Source organism: Zalophus californianus, chromosome 2 (assembly GCF_009762305.2).
Source record: "Zalophus californianus isolate mZalCal1 chromosome 2, mZalCal1.pri.v2, whole genome shotgun sequence".
Taxonomy (NCBI): domain Eukaryota; kingdom Metazoa; phylum Chordata; class Mammalia; order Carnivora; family Otariidae; genus Zalophus; species Zalophus californianus.
In genome coordinates, this window is record NC_045596.1 from 17871646 (window position 1) to 17889558 (window position 17913).

At 38.1% G+C, this 17913-nt stretch overlaps 1 protein-coding gene across 2 annotated transcripts in view; it reads right to left on the reverse strand.

The window, feature by feature from the left end:
- The window catches only part of ADGRA3 (adhesion G protein-coupled receptor A3), a 122254-nt gene that overhangs the window by 44263 nt on the left and 60078 nt on the right, over nucleotides 1-17913 (reverse strand). For both annotated transcript variants that reach the window (XM_027600189.2, XM_027600190.2), the window contains 5 exons: nucleotides 17216-17376; nucleotides 14868-15081; nucleotides 9532-9696; nucleotides 6500-6701; nucleotides 5440-5595 (listed from right to left, as the gene is read on the reverse strand). In XM_027600189.2, coding sequence (XP_027455990.2) covers nucleotides 5440-5595; nucleotides 6500-6701; nucleotides 9532-9696; nucleotides 14868-15081; nucleotides 17216-17376 — 898 coding nt within the window. The remainder of the gene's footprint in view (nucleotides 1-5439; nucleotides 5596-6499; nucleotides 6702-9531; nucleotides 9697-14867; nucleotides 15082-17215; nucleotides 17377-17913) is intronic.

Below are 17913 nucleotides of genomic sequence, written 5' to 3' on the forward strand. Positions count from 1 at the left end.
AAGTGAGAGATGATACAGCAGGAAGCCTCTGGATCACACACACAGGACTCCTGGGTTCTGTGTTCAGCCCCACCCTAACCTCGCCATATAGAAACTCAGGGAAATCATTTAATTTTCTTTGGGTGTCTGTTCATGACATCTAGATTTTATCTATCTCTAAAATCCATTTTTGCGTAAGTGACTCTATCACATATGAAACAGTTACCTATCAAGTTCTCAGGTAGCATGAAACTTACAGTTTAAGAACACATTAATCTGTATCTAAAAACTGACTCAAAACATTGTTTTCTGCTCATTCATTCTTAAGATGGTAGTTGTCAATGTTTTCACCCAAAGGATATCATAGTTTTAAGAACACGGCCCTGTTAAAATATACTCATTTTCCAAAGTCACTAAATTTTCCTAACTTGCATATTATAATCATTGGAATTTCAAAAAGGTTCCTAAAAAGTGGTTTCATTTTCCAGGACATTACAAAAGAAATGAAGACATTCAATACAAGATCTGGGTGACTAAAGCTCACATTAAGGATGGCTGTGCTGCTAACCCATGGCCCCATCTACTCCTGAATATGGTCTCCAGTCCTGACCGTATCTAGTAAGCCTGACCAGAGAATTCAGGCAAATGCAAAGCCCATCCCACAGCCTCACTGGGGCAGAGAACAAAGCCCGCAGTTCTCAGCCAGGGGAAAAAGCCCCCATCCCCATCCTCAGAGCTCTAACAGTTCCCTCGCCCAGAAGCAGATGATACCAGCAGGTCCCACCTGCCCAAGGACATGCCCAGCAGACACACCCAGAAACCCAAACAGAGCTGACTGGTGAAAAAACTAACCTGTGAAGACTAGAAGAGGAGCCCCATTACTTAAATGCATAGACACCAACGCAAGGAATCAAGGATCGTGAAAAGTCACGTAACGAGGACACCACCAAAGGAAACTAATAAAGTTCCAATAACTAACTCTAAAATAATGGAGGACCCATGACGTGTTAGACAAAGAATGTAGAATGATCCTGTTAAGGAAGTTTAGTGAGCTCCAAGAAAACAGAGACAACTACACAAAATGGGGGAAACAGTGCATGAACAAAACAGTAAATCGGACAAGGAAACAGTGGCCATTCAAAAACAAACAAATCCTGGAGTTGAAAAATATAATAACTGAAGAATTCAACAGTTTCAAAAGTAGACTCGACCATGCAGAAAAAAGAATCAACAACTAGAGAGGATAGGACATTGGAAATTACAGAATCATAGGAGCAAAAAAGGGAATGAAACAGAATGAAAAAAAGCCTACAGGAGTTATGGGACACAATGGGAAAACAAAATAAAACAAAACAAAGCAAAATAGTCACATTATGGGAATTCCAAAAGGAGAAAAGAAAGTTAAAAGAAAATATATTTAAAGAAATAATGGCTGAAAACTTTCCAAACCTAGGAAGAGAAATGGACATCCAGGTCGGTGAGGTCCAAAAGACCCCAAAAAGGTTGAACCTGAAAAGGGCTACGCTGAGAAACATTATAATTAAAAAGTCAAAGACAAATAATTTAAGAGCAGTAAGAGAAAAGAGGGAAGTTACATACAAGGGAAACCCCGTAAGACTCTCGGATTTCTCAAAAGAAACATTTCTGTCAAGGAGAGAAGACGACATGTTCAAAATACTGAAAGAAAATAACTGTCAACCAGGAATTCTACATCCAGAAAACCTGTCCTTCAGAAACAAAGAATGGATTAAGACCTTCCCAAACCAACAAAAGCTGAGTGAGTTCATTACCACCAGATCCGCCTTACAAGAAATGCTAAAGGGTGTTCTTTGAATAGAAGTAAAAGAGCACTAACATAACAAAAACTTAAAAAGGCAGTGTAAATCTCACTGGTAATGGTAAATATATAGGCATTTTATATTCTGTAATATGACATAGTGGTGTATAATTTGCTTAAAACTCTAGTTTCAAAGTTAAAAGTGTAGGGGTGCCTGGGTGGCTCAGTCGTTCAGTGTCTGCCTTTGGCTCAGGTCATGATCCCAGGGTCCTGGGAGCGAGCCCCACGTTGGGCTCTCTCCTCTGCAGGAAGCCTGCTTCTCCCTCTCCCACTCCCCCTGCTTGTGTTCCCTCTCTCGCTGTCTCTCTGTCAAATAAATAAAATCTTAAAAAAAAAAGTTAAGAACGTACTTAAAAAACCATAATTACAATTAACATGGTATTTAAAAAAATTTTTTTTATGTAAACTCTATGCCACACAAAGGGCTCCAACTCATGACCCAAGATCAAGAGTCACATGCTCTGCAGACTGAGCCAGCCAGGCACCCCTACATGTTTTTTACATTGTATAAAAAATAACAGCAGTAACCTAAAACATGAAGAAGAGGAGAAGGAAAAGTGTAAAGCTTACAAACTCTACTAAAGTTTTTATCAGTTTAAAATGCGTGTTCTAAGTTTTAAGATCTTTTATGTAAGCCTCATGGCAACCACACAGAAAAATCTTGTAGTAATTACACAAAAGAAAACAAGAAAGTCAAAACATACTGATACCAAAAGACATCAAAAAAACAAAAAAGGATAAGATCATAGAATAATGGATCTACAAAACAATCAGAATACAACTAACGAAATGACAACAGTAAGTCCTTAGTAAGGACTATCAATAATTACTTTAAATATAAGAAAATTAAATTCTTCAATTAAAAGACACAGACTAGCTCAAAAGATAAAAACAAAAAATAAAAAAAACCCCAAAAACCAAATACAAAAACAAAAAAATAAAAAACAAGATCCAGCAATATGCTGCATACAGACTTACTTTTGCCCTAAAGACAGAGTAGACCGAGAGTGAAAAGGATGGAAAAAGACCTTTCAAGCAAATGGTAACCACAACCAAACAAAACAAAGAGGGTAGCTATATTTGTACTGGACAAAATGGACTTTAAAAGTGGTATAAAAAAAATCATTATACAATGATAAAGAGATCAACGTAACAAGAAGATTAACAACTGTAAATCCAACACTGGAACATGTAAATACACCTAGCAAAAACAGAACTACAAGGAGAGACAAACAGTAACACAATAGTAGTTGCCATCTTTGATACCCCACTCTCAGCAATGGATAGATCATCCAGAGAATCAATAACACTACAGAAGATCCAAATAACACTACAGAAGAATTGGGCCTAACAGATGTACACAGAGCATTCTACCCAAAAATAGCAGAATACACATTCTTCTCAAGCACACACAGAACATTTCCTAGAATGGACTATAGGTGAGGCCACAAAACAAGTCTTAACAAATTCAAGAAGACTGAGATCATCTTTTCTGCCCACAATGACATGAAACTAGAAATCAGTAGCAAGAGGGAAACTAGAAAATTCACTCACAAACACATGGAAATTAAACAACACTCTACTCAATAACCAACAGATCAAAGATGAAATTAAAGGAAATTAAAAAGGGCTCCTGAGGATCGTGTGGTTGGCTGGCTCAGTTGGTAGAGCATGTGACTCTTGATCTCTGGGTTGTAAGTTCAAGCCCCATACTTAGCACAGATTACTTAAAAATAAAACCTTAAAAAAAGGTTCTTGACACAAAAATGGAAATACAACATACCAAAACTTGTGAGATGCAGCCAAAGCAGTTCTAAAAGCAAAGTTCACCACAATAAACACCTATATTAAGAAGCAAGAAAGAGGGGCGCCTGGGTGGCTCAGTCGTTAAGCATCTGCCTTCGGCTCAGGTCATGATCCTGGGGTCCTGGGATCAAGCCCCGCATCGGGCTCCCTGCTCAGCGGGGAGTCTGCTTCTCCTCTCCCACTCCCCCTGCTTGTGTTCCCTCTCTCACTGTCTCTCTCTCTGTCAAATAAATAAATAAAATCTTTAAAAAGAAAAAAAAAAAGCAAGAAAGATCCCAAATAACCTAACTCTATGCCTCAAGGATCTAGAAAGAGAAGAGCAAACCGAACTCAAAGGTAGCAGAAGATAATATTTGACAAGGGAGCCAAGAATACTCAATGGAGAAAAGATAGTGCAAACCATTTATCTGGTAAGGGGTTAATATGCAAAATATATGAAGAGCTTATATAACTCAATAGCCAAAAAAAACACAATTTAAAAATGGGCAAAGGACCTGAAAGGGCAATAGGTACATGAAAAGGTCTTCAATATCACTAGTCATCCGGGAAATACAAATTAAAAGCACAATGAGGCACTACCTCACACTCGGTAGAATGGCCATCACTGAAAAGACAAGAAAATACTGGTAAAAATATGAAGGGGAACCTTTGTGCACTTGGTAGAAATCTAAATTTGTATAGCCACTATGCAAAACAATATGGAGGACCCTAAAAAAATTAAAAATAGAACTACCACTTGATCCTGAAATTCCACTTCTGGAAATATATGCAAAGGAAACAAAAACCCTAACTTGAAAACATATCTGCATCCCCATGCAGCAGCATTATTTATAATAGCCAAGACATGGGCACAACCTAAGTATCCATCAATGGATGAAAGGAAAGAAACTGTGATATATACATGCACGCACGCACACACGCACGCATGCAAACACACACACACACAAAGGAATATTATTCAGCCATAAAAAAATGAGGAAATCCTATCATTTGTTCCAACATGGAGGGACCCTGAAGGCATTATGCTAAGTGAAGTAAATCAGACAGAGAAAGACAAATACATCTGATCTCACTTACATGTGGGCAAAAAGAAACCTCACAGAATGACAACAGACTTGTGGTTACCAGGGGCAGAGGGTGGGGGGAGGGGAAAGAGGAAGATGGTGGCCAAAAGGTGCAAATTTCCAATCACAGGGTAAGTACTAGGGACATAAAGCACAAATGGCGACCCAGCGAACACTGTTGTGTGGTATATGGGAAAGTTGTTACAGTAAGTCCTAAGAGCCCCCATCACACAAAGAAATTTGTTTTCCCTTTTTTTTTTTTTATTTTATCTATGTGGGAAGATGGATGTGAGCCTAACTTATTGTGGTGATCATTTCACAATATTTGTACATCAAACCGTCATGCTGTTAAACTTATACAGTGATAAATATTTATTTCTCAATAAAACTGGACAAAAGAGCGAGAGAGTGAGAGCGAGAGAGAGAGAAGGATGAACACATGGCTGTGTGGGGAAGAGAAATCCCAGAATGCCCGAGAGGTAGCTACAGCCAACCCACAGTATGGACACAGGCTGGCTTTGCTCTATCATGATACCTTAATTTCCAAGAACTGATTGTCCACCTCTATTCCCTCCAACAGCAGATGACTATACTAAATGGAGCATAAATTTCTCCTCAACAGTTTTGGAAATTAGAAAGGGCATTTAGTTGAAATACAGCAAACATAAAGAGGCTTTAAAAATAGAGATTCAGCTCTACCACATGACCATATGTTGACATGCTATATGCTACAAAGGTGAACCAGAAAAATACCTCTTTGGACTTCTCCTCTTTGGTAAATCTTCCAAATTTTTCTATCATTTCAGCCACAAATATAACATCCATCTTGTCAGAAAAGTTGGCGGCTTCCACAGTGTAAGCCAGTAACTGTCGGGCTGTGGCCACAGCATTGGTAAGATTGAGAGGCATCTATATTAAAAAGGCAAAAATGAACAACGAATTTTGATATTTTATCTTTTCAAAACATGGCAGCGAATTCAAACTCTTTTATCATTTATCACCAGGACCTTCTTAAAACGCTTTCTCAAACCTGAGGAAAGCAGAATTATAATGGTAACTAACCTGAAGGAATTTTTTTTTCAACTTTGAAATACAGTAATACATCAAAATACATCTGGTAAAAATGCTGCACCATCTCTCCCTCTCTACTTATCCAAATTCTACACATACTCAATGCCAATTGCTAGTAAAGCCTTTCCTGAGTATTCCGACTGGGAGGGATCAATAACTCCCCTGGAGCCCCACGCATGGGAGGAAGAAGCATTTATCTCTACTGCCATGCACTGCCAGTAATGGTCTACATTTGCTTATTTATTGACTTAAACACAACTTGGCACCAACCATTCCACAAAGGGTGTAACAGGTACCAAGGAGCGTAAGAAAATGCGTAACACAGAAAACCATCTTTCAACTGCTTCTAATCTGGTCAGGTTAAAAAGAGAGGCGTAAGAGCGGAGACAAGAAAAGGCATCTGAAGGGTACAAGTAGGACAAGGGGTCATTGGGGACAAAGAGATTATAAAAGAAGCCCAAGAGGTGGCTTCTCAGATGGATTTGAAGGAGGGTTGGGATTTGGAACAGTGGCTACAGATGATAAAGATGTTCAAACAAAGGCAGCGATTGGAAAGGAAAACAGACACCAGGGAGGACCCTGAATGCCGGGGGCGGTGACGAGGCTTGATCCCGAATACAGACGGACTGAATGTAAACACCAAATCCTTATGCTTTACTAGTATTTAAAACACACATACACACCTGGTATTTCAACTAAAATACATTAACAACCTCAGCAAAAGGTAAGACTTTGCAGTTACCTGATTAAACATATAAAGCACCCTAGTGACATCGTTTGCATACTGGCAGCGAGAATAATCATCATCCGCCCAGAAGCCCCCTCTATCGCATCTGCGCCAAGCCTTCCTCTCATCCTGTGGGTTTCCAGGATAGATCCCACTGCCGTGGGTATTCCGAGCGCACTGAAGGTACGCAGTAATGCCTGCTAACGTTCTGGGCCATCTAGACAGATGAAGACAAAACAGGATGTGAAAACCAACACGGACGCAAATCACAGCGGAGAAACATTCAGGCTTAGGACAGGTCACGGATAATCATGGATAAAAATCAGGAAGAAACGGATTCCTTGCAGAACAAAGAGTTTAAAAAAAAATTAAAAGGTTAGCATGGACTAAGCTGTTTTAAACTATCAGCCACATTTATTTTAATACCGTAAGACATTTTCTTAAAATGTTCTAAATGTTCCTATAAACACAGCAAAATGGTCTTATATCCAGTAAAAGAAAAGAAAAGAAAAGAAAAGAAAAGAAAAACAGTTCAAGAGATGGCACAGAAGCAGTGTTCCCAGATGTGCCGACAATTCACTACAGCAGGTGCAGGACTGCTATCCTTAGCAAGGCCTGACTGCCACCCTGGGGGGCCCCTTCAGTGGCACCTAGGAATTTGGGACTTGGAGTATTCCCATGAACAGTTAACCAGTAAGGGTTGTTCACCATGCCTAGACTGTTTGGAGAAGCAGTACGGTTTATGCTGAAACTTGCTTTCTTCCCGGGAGTCTGAAATTTTGGTACATGCTAGACAGAGGGTGCCTGGGAGTCTGAAATTTTGGTAGGGAGTCTGAAATTTTGGTACATGCTAGACAGAGGGTGCCTGCCTACTCGACCAGCAAGAAGAACTTTGGATACTGAGTCTCCAAAGGGCTTCCCTGGGGAGCAACACTGTATCCACTTCTCTACAGTGCTGCTGCCCTTTTGTGGCTGGAGGAGGAATACCAAGAAGCCTGCCCTTGGATCTCTCCAGAATGCACCTATGTCTTTCCCCTTGTTATCCAGCTACCATCTACTATATAACCAAAATCTATTTTAGCTGTGACTACAACTACATGCTGGGTCCATGAGTCCTCCTAGCAAATTTCTGCAAGTGGGGGCGGTCTAGCAGACCCGCAACACAGTATAGAACTGAATTTATCTGGGAGAAGGTACATACCCTCTATGCAAGAGACTACACAAATCTGTGGGCATGGATTGTCACTAGCAGTTGGGAGAAATCTTTGTCATTTGAGCTCCCTTTCTCCAAAACTGGGAATGAACTGAATATATTTAATAAAAGTTACAGTTGACCGATAACATAGGAACTGATAAATTAGAATAGCAGTCATACCAAAATATAATTCATTACCAAAATCTGCATAAACAGATTAAGCAACACTAAGCTAAATCTTATTAATGCAGTGAAAGTTTAACTGCATAATATACTAAGGAGTGTTAAAAGCTAATTCATTAATCAGTCAAATAATCAGATTCTTCTATTTTTAAAAAATGTAAAATAGTCAAATTATGAGCAAAAATAGAAAATCCACCATAAATGGAAAACATTATGATTACTTAATAAAAGATGCAGAATATAACAAAATTCACAAATGTTACCTGTTTTTTAGGTATACAGTATAAATATTATCTATTAACAGTTAATCTACATAAAGGACTTATCCATTGGCAATAATAAATGCTAACTTCCATATACTTGCGTCAGGGAGAATTTTTTTTTTTAAAGGACAAAAGACAGTTTTTAAAAAAAGCATTTAAGAACTAGCTGAGCTAGTTCTTGGATTTATTTTTTATTTTTATTTATTTATTCTTTAAAATTTATTTAAATTCAATTTACTAACATATAATGTATTATTGGTTTCAGAGAGAGTTCAGTGATTCATCAGTCTTATATAATACCCAGTGCTCATTACATCATGTGCCCTTCTTAATGCCCATCACCCAGTTACCCCATCCCTCCACCCCCCGCCCCTGCAGCAACCCTCAGTTTGTTTCCTACGATTAAGAGTATTTTATGGTCTGTCTCCCTCTCTGATTTCGTCTTGTTTTATTTTGTCCTCTCTTCCCCTATGATCCTCTGTTTTGTTTCTTAAATTCCATATATGAGTGAAATCATTCACTTTGGATTTAAAAGATTAATACCAAAGGGTTTTCTTACCCTTAAAACTTGGGTAGTAGGAGTACCAGTCACAGGAGTACAAACTGGGTATTCAATAAACTTATGCTGCTTTAAAGAGCCACACAGTTCCCTTCATTTACATCAACTATAAAGTCATTATTAAAATCCTGAACATAAAAACATTAAATACGTAATATATTTAAAAGACGTTTTTTAAACAACCTTGAAAGTAAGGAGAGTCTAAGGCAAAAGCTGTTACCTCCCACAAATTTTAAATTTTCTTTAAAAAAACTGTAGTATCTCACTCATTCTGCTTATCTTAATAGAGTCCAACAGCAGTGGCTCCCAGAGTTTCAGGCCATCCAAAAGCTTTCATCCCCCAAAGTCCTTCTTGCTTAGGACCAAACTGGGGAGGATACTGAACTTGGCTTTCTCCTCATTATCATGTCTACTTAACTGCCAATAGTTAAAAGTATCTTAGCAATACAAAACCTTCCAAAGGTCATCCATAAAAGAGCCCTTAAAAAAAACAGGACATACCATTAGCCTTTCTGAATTCTGCAATTTTAGTAGAATTTCCAAAACGTTTCCCTAAAGTAGTGGTTCTTAATTTTTACAACAAACTGTTAAACATGAAACACTCTGTCTGCACAGACTTTATATCAACATGTCTGAGATAAAGTGCAGGCACCTTTTCTTCTTAATCTTCATATATGACTCTGACATCAGTGTTCTGAAGGGCAGTTCTTAGATATATACGGATATATATGTGAAAACATAGATATTTCTCAAATTTTCTTCTTGAGGATAGTAGACCAATTATGCGCTTTAAGAATAAAAACAGATATGGGCAAATCATTTTTCCAGCACTCTCCATGTCACTGACCTGAAATCCCCTTTATTGTTTACCACCCTCTCGGGAGGACAGTACTGTGCAGAGCTTTCTAATACCACGATATCGACCGTTCTTGTATTGTTCCCGCGTTTGGTCTGGACATGACAGCCCCAATTTCCAGTCGATCCAGCCTGAATATTAGAAATGGTTAGGGCACTGCATGGAGAAAGATTTTAAAAAGAGAGAAAAAATGGTTAGACAAAAAAGGGAGACAACTCAGGCTTCTATCATTCATTTAGTTAAGTATGTCTGAATGCACAGTGTGGGCAAAGCACTTGCTTATATATAAAAACGAATTTAAAAAACTATCCCTTGGGCGCCTGGGTGGCTCAGTCGGTTAAGCAGCTGCCTTCAGCTCAGGTTTTGATGCTGGAGTCCCGGGGGCGAGTCCCACATCGGGCTCCCTGCTCAGTAAGGAGTCTGCTTCTCCCTCTGTCCCTCAACCCGCTCTCATGCTCTCTCTCTCTCTCTCAAATAAATCAATAAAATCTTTAAAAAAAAAAAAAAAATCCCTCCACTTAAGAACTTCAGTGGAAAGTCAAGACAAGCAGGTGAAAAGCTACTTAAAACACTCTGGTAAAAACTATGGGAAGAGCCCAGATGTCCATCAACAGATGAATGGATAACGAAGATGTGGTATATACATACAATGGATTATTATACAGCCATCAAAAAAAAAAATGAAATCTTGACCCTTGCAACGACGTGGATGGAACTAGAGCGTATTATGCTAAGCAAAATAAGTCAATCAGAGAAAGACAATTATCATCTGATCTCACTGATGTGAGGAATTTGAGAAACAAGACAGAGGATCATAGGGGAAGGGAGGGAAAAATGAAACAAGATCAAACCAGAGCGGGAGACAAACCATAACAGACTCTTAATCTCAGGAAACTGAGGGTTGCTGGAGTGGTGTGGGGTGGGAGGGATGGGGTGGCTGGGTGATGGACATTGGGGAGGGTATGTGCTATGGTGAGCGCTGTGAAGTGTGTAAGACTGATGAATCACAGACTTGTACCTCTGAAACAAATAATACGTTACATGTTAATTAAAAAAAAAAAAAAAACGCTCTGGTAAGAGCTATGTTGGAAGTATGAACAAAGTGCAAGGGTACGTCATGCCTGACATTTCTGCCAGAAAGAGTGAGAACAGGACGCAGCCCGGAGGGGGACAGCAAATGCAAAGGCGAAAACGTCACAGCACGTTCTTCAGCAAAACTAATGGAGACGTTTCCAAGTTATGTCTACCTTTTCAATGATTTGGAGGGAAATATTCAAGCATGAAAGAAGGAGATTAATATTATGAAGAGAATATTTAAAATATTTAAGGTAAAAACATTTTGCAGAGGAACTCATTAAGTCTCTAAAAAGATTTAATAAATTACCAATTGATGCTTTACCGAAAGGAGTTTTCCATGTAAAGGAACACTTCCATTTATAAAACAGCTATATTTCTAAAGAGCTGTCAGTATATTCAATTTTCAAGACGAACTCATAATTCTCTAATATAAAGCCTATTAATTAAAGAGCAAATGTCAGAACCTTCAATTAACCTTTCTCCCTGCCACATGACCCACCATGCTATGCTTTTATGTAAATAGAAAAATAAGAGATAATTAGACATAAAAGATATATCATTTTAATTAGTTTACAAAGTTATGCCTTGAAGTTAAGACACATTTTTCCAGTCTCCTAAATCATTAATCGCTACACAACATCATATGTTCAAATAAAGACTTTGAGGCACTGTTACTCTGAATCAGAGAAAATGTTTATCATCTTTGTTAATTAAGTCAGTGAATAATCCAAAACGCTGTAATAAATATATTCAAGATAAGGTGACACAAAAATATTTTACATTAAATTTAAATAACCAAATTCCAAAATAAGCAATCATTCTCTAATCCAGAGGTTCCCAAACTCTCTTGGTTCAAAGCACCTTCACTGACCAGAAAACTGTTTCAGAGAGCTCCGAACCCAAAAGAAATACCTCTGATGGTCCAATTACTAAATCCCAGAACTGTGTAGCTATGTCCTAATAACTTCATAGCCATTTGAAAAAATAACACACATCAATTTGAGATAAATATTTCATTCTTAAATAACCCAACTTCCTGATGGGTTGTGCTTGTCTGTTGAGCACTCCAAAATTAATCTAATGTCAGATAAAGAACAGACAGCGAGACCCTTATTTCACATTCCACAATGACTTTCACACAGTATTTGCTCTGCACCATAGTGATCACCAAGAACTCAGCACCCTCAAGTATGGCATCAGTAGCACGATCGAATGAAATCATCACTGCCTGGGGCTGGTAGCTGTGTGGTGTCCAAAAAATGTCAAGTATTACCATGCCTCTTCCAAAACTTAAAATACCCCACAGCAGCTCTCTAAGTGAACTCACTGATGTCCCAGGGGCTTTAGCACACCCACTGGGAGCTCAGGTCCTAATATATTTTGCCAACGTGTTTTTAAAGATGACCTTCAGCAATACATTCAATGTCTAAAACTAATGATCAGAATACAATTTCCAGGAATCCTCAAGGCAGCGTATTTAGAAATTTAAGGAGGAAGAGGCAGCTTCAATTTCATCTTTGAGGAAAACTACAAACTCTGATTCTTACTAATGAAGGGTGGATGACATAAAGAAACCAATGAAGAATCAACAGCTATCTCTCAGGTTAACCAATTCAATACCATACTTCCTTTTTCTGTAACTTCGTTATTAATACGGAGGCAAATTCTGGGTAAAGGACTTCAGTCTTCACACAAAAGATTTTCATATGAGTCAAGTGTCCCTCCCAACAAAACTATGAGGCAAGGATGCTAACCTTAATTTTCTGTACTGCTATAAAGAATTCAAAGTATGACTTGCAGAAATAAATTTATAAAGTTAATCTAGTTACTTTATAGTTGCAAAATATAAAGAGTTCTAAATTAGAGAGAGAGAGAGCATGAGCGCGATCAGGGGTCAGGGGGGAGGGCAAGGGACAGAGGGAGAGGGAGAGAGAGGGTCTCAAGCAGGCTTCACGCCCAGCATGGAGTCTGATGAGCGGCTCCATCTCACAACACTGAGATTATGACCTGAGCTGAAATCAAGAGTCAGACAACTTAACCAACTGAGCCACCCAGGTGCCCCAGGGTTCTATATATTTTTAAAGCTTTATTGTCGTATCATGTGTCAATTATTACCTATTCATATAATAAAAACTGCTTAAAGCTCACATCTTAATGAGTTTTAACCCATGTATATACGCTTATGAAATTATCACCACAATACAAGTAAAGTAACAATTAAGAGTTCTCTCACTGGGACCTAATAAACTGTTTCTGACAATCTTATGCCCTAATAAAGGAACTTTGATTCTGGTAACAGCAGACCAGCTTCTACCAAACTACCCTCCGTGCAGTTCACTATTATTTATAAGCTCTGCACAAACTACAAAATGACAACTTTAAACTTTAAACAAAACTTTAAACAAACACATGGCCAGTGATCCAAAACAAGCAGAAACCAGAGAGAAGTTGACCCTAGGAAGAAGGCATCAGCACTGGGGAGTAAGACCCAGGAAATGGTTTCCAATGGCTTTTGTGCAAGGATAGGCCCTACTCAAACAGAAATTCAGTCTTACTTGTTGAAAAATCACAGAGGAAGAAAGGAACATGGCTGGAAGCCCAAACTTCTGCATATAAAATCACACAGATCTCTAACTGGCCCCTGGTTCCCACAGATAGGGTAGACACCACGCGGATCTCAGCCGCTGCCATCACAGAAAAGACAACGAGGAGTTTCAGTTTAGCCAAGTAACTGCTTAAGGGAACAAAAACCAGCTGACTTCAAGCAAAGGGAAGAGAATCCAGAGTCAGGGATTTGCAAAAAGTGGTTTTCTTTAAAGGCCAGACAGTGGGATGCCGGGGTGGCTCAGTTCGTTAAGCGTCTACCTTCAGCTCAGGTCATGATCCCAGGGTCCTGGGATCGAGCCCCGCATCGGGCTCCCTGCTCAGCGGGGAGCCTGTTTCTCCTGCTCCCCATGCTTGTGCTCTCTCTCGCTGTCAAATAAGTAAAATCTTTAAAAATAAAAAAAATAAAGGCCAGACAGTAATTATTTTAGGCTTTTCTGGCCAAGAAGCAACTTGGAAGATAGTATATAGCTATTTACATAGCTATTTGAAATGTAACCATTTACAAATGTAAAAAATATTCTTAGCTAGCAGGTCCATCAGGCCACATGTGGCCCATAGGCTGTGCTTTGTCAGCTTCTCTACAGTGAATCATTCATACTGTCCAAGATAGAATCCAGCATTACTAGACACATAAACAATATTTTTTTTAAATAGGAAACTATAAAATATATACAGAAGCAAAGTAGTCAGTGGTGATGCTCCCAAGATGACCCAGATGTTGGAAAGAGCAGGCAAGGATTTAAAAGCATCTACTATAAATATGTTAGAAGACACAAAGGAAAACATGCTTCTAATTAACAAGACAGCAAATCTCAGGAGGGAAACAGAAATTATAAAATAGGATATTCTACCCCAAAAACTTCCACACATGATTCTCAACTCAGAGGGTCTTTATTTTCTAGACAGACAGCTACAGACTTTTTTTTAATGGCACTTCTATGAATCTGCAGTGATATTACCCTAAGACGCCCTGGCAGAGTGTGGAAACTACAAATCTATTATTAAATGTTCAAGTTGACTTCTGTCTTTAAGAAACTGGTAGGAAGGGAAAAAAGAAAGAGAGACAGAAAGAGACACACAGAAACAGAGAGACGGGGGGAGAAGAAAAAGGAAATTCAATGCCTATAGATTAAGATTTTACCAAAACAAAATATATAGTGATGGTAATACATACATTTTTACTCTCTTTTTTTACACTTTATAAAGTTCATTTGAATTAATGATTTGGTGATCATACCAGGCAAGGGATTAACAGAACAGGTGTTATATTTTTTTATACCAGTGCAGTAGAGAAAGGAAGTATCTTAAGATGTAGCATTAACAAAGATAGTGAAACTTAGGTGATTGCTAAAAGTGAAAATCTGAGTTTAGCAGCAGTAAATGGTTAGAAATTAAGTTTGGCATTAAAACTTTACATTTTCCCACCTAAAACTTTAAACAAAAAGTATAACAGTGTTTCCCTTTAATCCTATGCTTTTTTTCATCACAACTGGATGGAAAAGGCAACTCCTTAATTTCTGGAGAAGTAAAAATCAGGAAAAGGAAAACCAAAGGTTTGCGTTTTTAAATGCAAGAAGAAAAATTATTAATTTAAATTCTAACTAAACGTGACAATTCTGAAATAAATAAAATCCACAGTTTACCTTGCAATCAACGAGCAGTTGTGAATCATGTTCTTTTCAACAAAGATACCTTGTGATTCATCAGTTTCAACTATCCGTCCATCCTGATACCATAACACTTGCATGTCCTGATCAATATATGAAGCCATACACTGGAAGGGAAGGCTGTCTCCTTCAAACACAACTTGACGATGAGATGGAGTCATGTAGAAAGATGGTAATTCAAGGGGTGGGTCTACAGACAATAAAACGAAGACTCAGTAAACAAATACAATACTATATATTCACACTCCCGAATTAAAAGTTAACAGAGGGGCAGCCTGGGTGGCTCATTCAGTTAAGCATCTGCCTTCGACTCAGGTCATGATCTCAGGGTCCCGGGATCGAGCCCCGCATCGGGCTCCCTGCTCAGCGGGAAGCCGGCTTCTCCCTCTCCCTCTGCCCTCCCCCTGCTCATGTGTGCGTGCGCACGTGCTCTCTCGCGCTCTCTCTCTCTCTCTAATAAAATCTTAAAAAAAGTTATAGAAATTCTAATTAAAAATTTTTTAAATGGAGAAACAAGTTTTTCTCAGTAACCAACATTTTAATGCTAGCACCAACAAGGCTCCTACTGAGATAAATGAGTCCTAGATGAAAACAAAATTAGTAAAATTGAAATGAAACCATCTCATAATCAGTTCTGACACTTAAAGTTGTTCCTTTTTGGTGATATCTAAGCAATTACTAAAAAAAAAAAAAAACAGATTGTAAAATGATACTTAAACCTGGAGAATGGAACTGGTGATAAGTATATATATAATTTTAATACCCTCAGCAGACAGCACTACCTTTGATTAAACCACTGGTTTCTGTTTATATAAGTAATGCATACTCATTGAAAAAATTTAGAACATTTAAAGAATAGGGAAAGAAAAATCTTTTAAAATCCCATATATTACCATCACTATTAAAAAGCTGATATTCTTTTTTTCCAGTCATACAAACAAAAGGGAGGAATCCTAAATACGTATGCAAGAATACATACAAACACCATGGACTCGTTAAAGGCCTTTAGAATATTTAGCCCACTGTCTACTGTTTTTAGCAGCAGTCTATTTAAAATAAGGAGGAACAGCACAATATGCAAACGTGCATGCAAGGAAATTAATCCTTGCAATTATTTATGAAGAAATTATTAACAACCTAAAGAGACATGGTAACAACATCTATATCATGAATTGGTATGCATCTATTTTATATGATAAGAAAATGGGTTTACATTATCTCAGGTTTTAAAAAGTTACAAAATACCATTAGAGTATGATGACATTTTGGTCAAAGCACAGGAAAAAGATGAAGAAAATATACTAAGTTATCTTTGATAACAGCTACCTTTGAGTGATAAGAATGCAAGATGGGCTTTGTTTGGTTTACTTCCTTTAGTTTCTTTTCTCTTCCAGCTTTACTGAGGTATAACTGAAAAATTGTAAAATATTTATTTGTATTCTCCCCTCCCCCATTCAAAATTATAAGATATTTCAAGTGTACATCATGATGATCTGATATATGTACATGCTGTTTCTTTTCACAAATCTTAATTTTCATCCAATAGCATACTTCACTTGTGGAACTACAACAATGATAATAAACAGAAAAGGTAAAAAAGTACAGAACTCTTATTTCCAGATACAAAGACTAAACTGGAATCTCCTTTGATCATTTTAAGGACTGTTTTTGGTTTATGTGGTTTTTTTTTCTTTTCAATTTAATAAACATATTTCCCTCGAGTCTTCAGATACTATTCAAAATCATGATTTTCAATAGCTGCATATTATAAATGGATGTGTCACAAGTCATTTAACCAATCCCCTATTTTTGAGACTTGAAGATATGCTTATACTTAAATATTGACATACAAAGCTGATCATTTCCTAAGAATTAAACCCTCGTGTAGAATTACTGGATCAAACTGTATCAAATTTTTAAGAACACTGATACATACTGCCAAACTCTGTATCAAAAAGTCTCTATTATTTCACATTCGTACCAACAAATAATGGTTGCATTCTCAGATTTTTTTTAACTATCAACAAATTCCTGGTTTGCCAACTGATGGAAAATCTGAAGCTCTACACTATTCTCTGAAATTGTTTTCCATAAAGAAAGGCTGTTCAGAACCCAAGAACCTTTTAAACACCAATCAAAAAAATGATTTTTTATCCAGCTGACTTAACTGTTCGCATAAACTAAATATGTATTATCAGATCCGTGAAGATTAATGGTTATAATCAATTCCAGCACAGTAAACAGAGAATTTTCAGATTGTCAAGAAAAACAGAGTAGCAAGTAAAATATGACGAACCCTTCCTCTGCTTCCCCTTCTCCCTTACCGCATGTCAGCAACTCTTGCCTCACCCCCGTGACTGGCTGGGCCTGAAGAGACTTCGGATAAACACAGCGCGTGTCCCGAACAGTGATGTTTCTCTCCTTCACCCAGCGATGCATCCACAATATGTTACAATCACACAAAAGATACTCAGTCTGAAATTCTCTGTAGCATACAAAATACAAATTAGGGAGTATGGTGAGTAAAATTAAATAGCATGTTTGCTTTATATTGGCTTCTGCTTTGGGTGACAAGCACACCACCGCTCACCCTCAGCGGCCTTTGGCACATACTATACCAACTGGTTCTCTTCTCCCTTCCAGTGAGAAGAGAGGTGGAATGGCTGACCCCAGCACGCCTCCCTGCGAATTCAGGGACTACCTGCTTTAGATCAAAGCTGGGATGCAAATACAAATCTACATATCATCCCCCTTCTACGCAACAAGTTCCTTAATCCCAGGGTCCAGAAGACCAAATCTCCCATCTTCTGTGCGAATCGAATTTCTACCCATTCATCAATTAAGCATGGTGGCACTAACACAGGACCTTGAAGACTTCCCTAACTGTTCCAACATCATTGCCATGTTCTTGCCTTAAATGCCTTCGAACTATTAATTTTGGCAACATAAAGGAATATGTGACCATTTACCATGGTTATATTCTGTCTAGTCTGACTAGAGTCTAAGTTTATCAAGAGTGGAG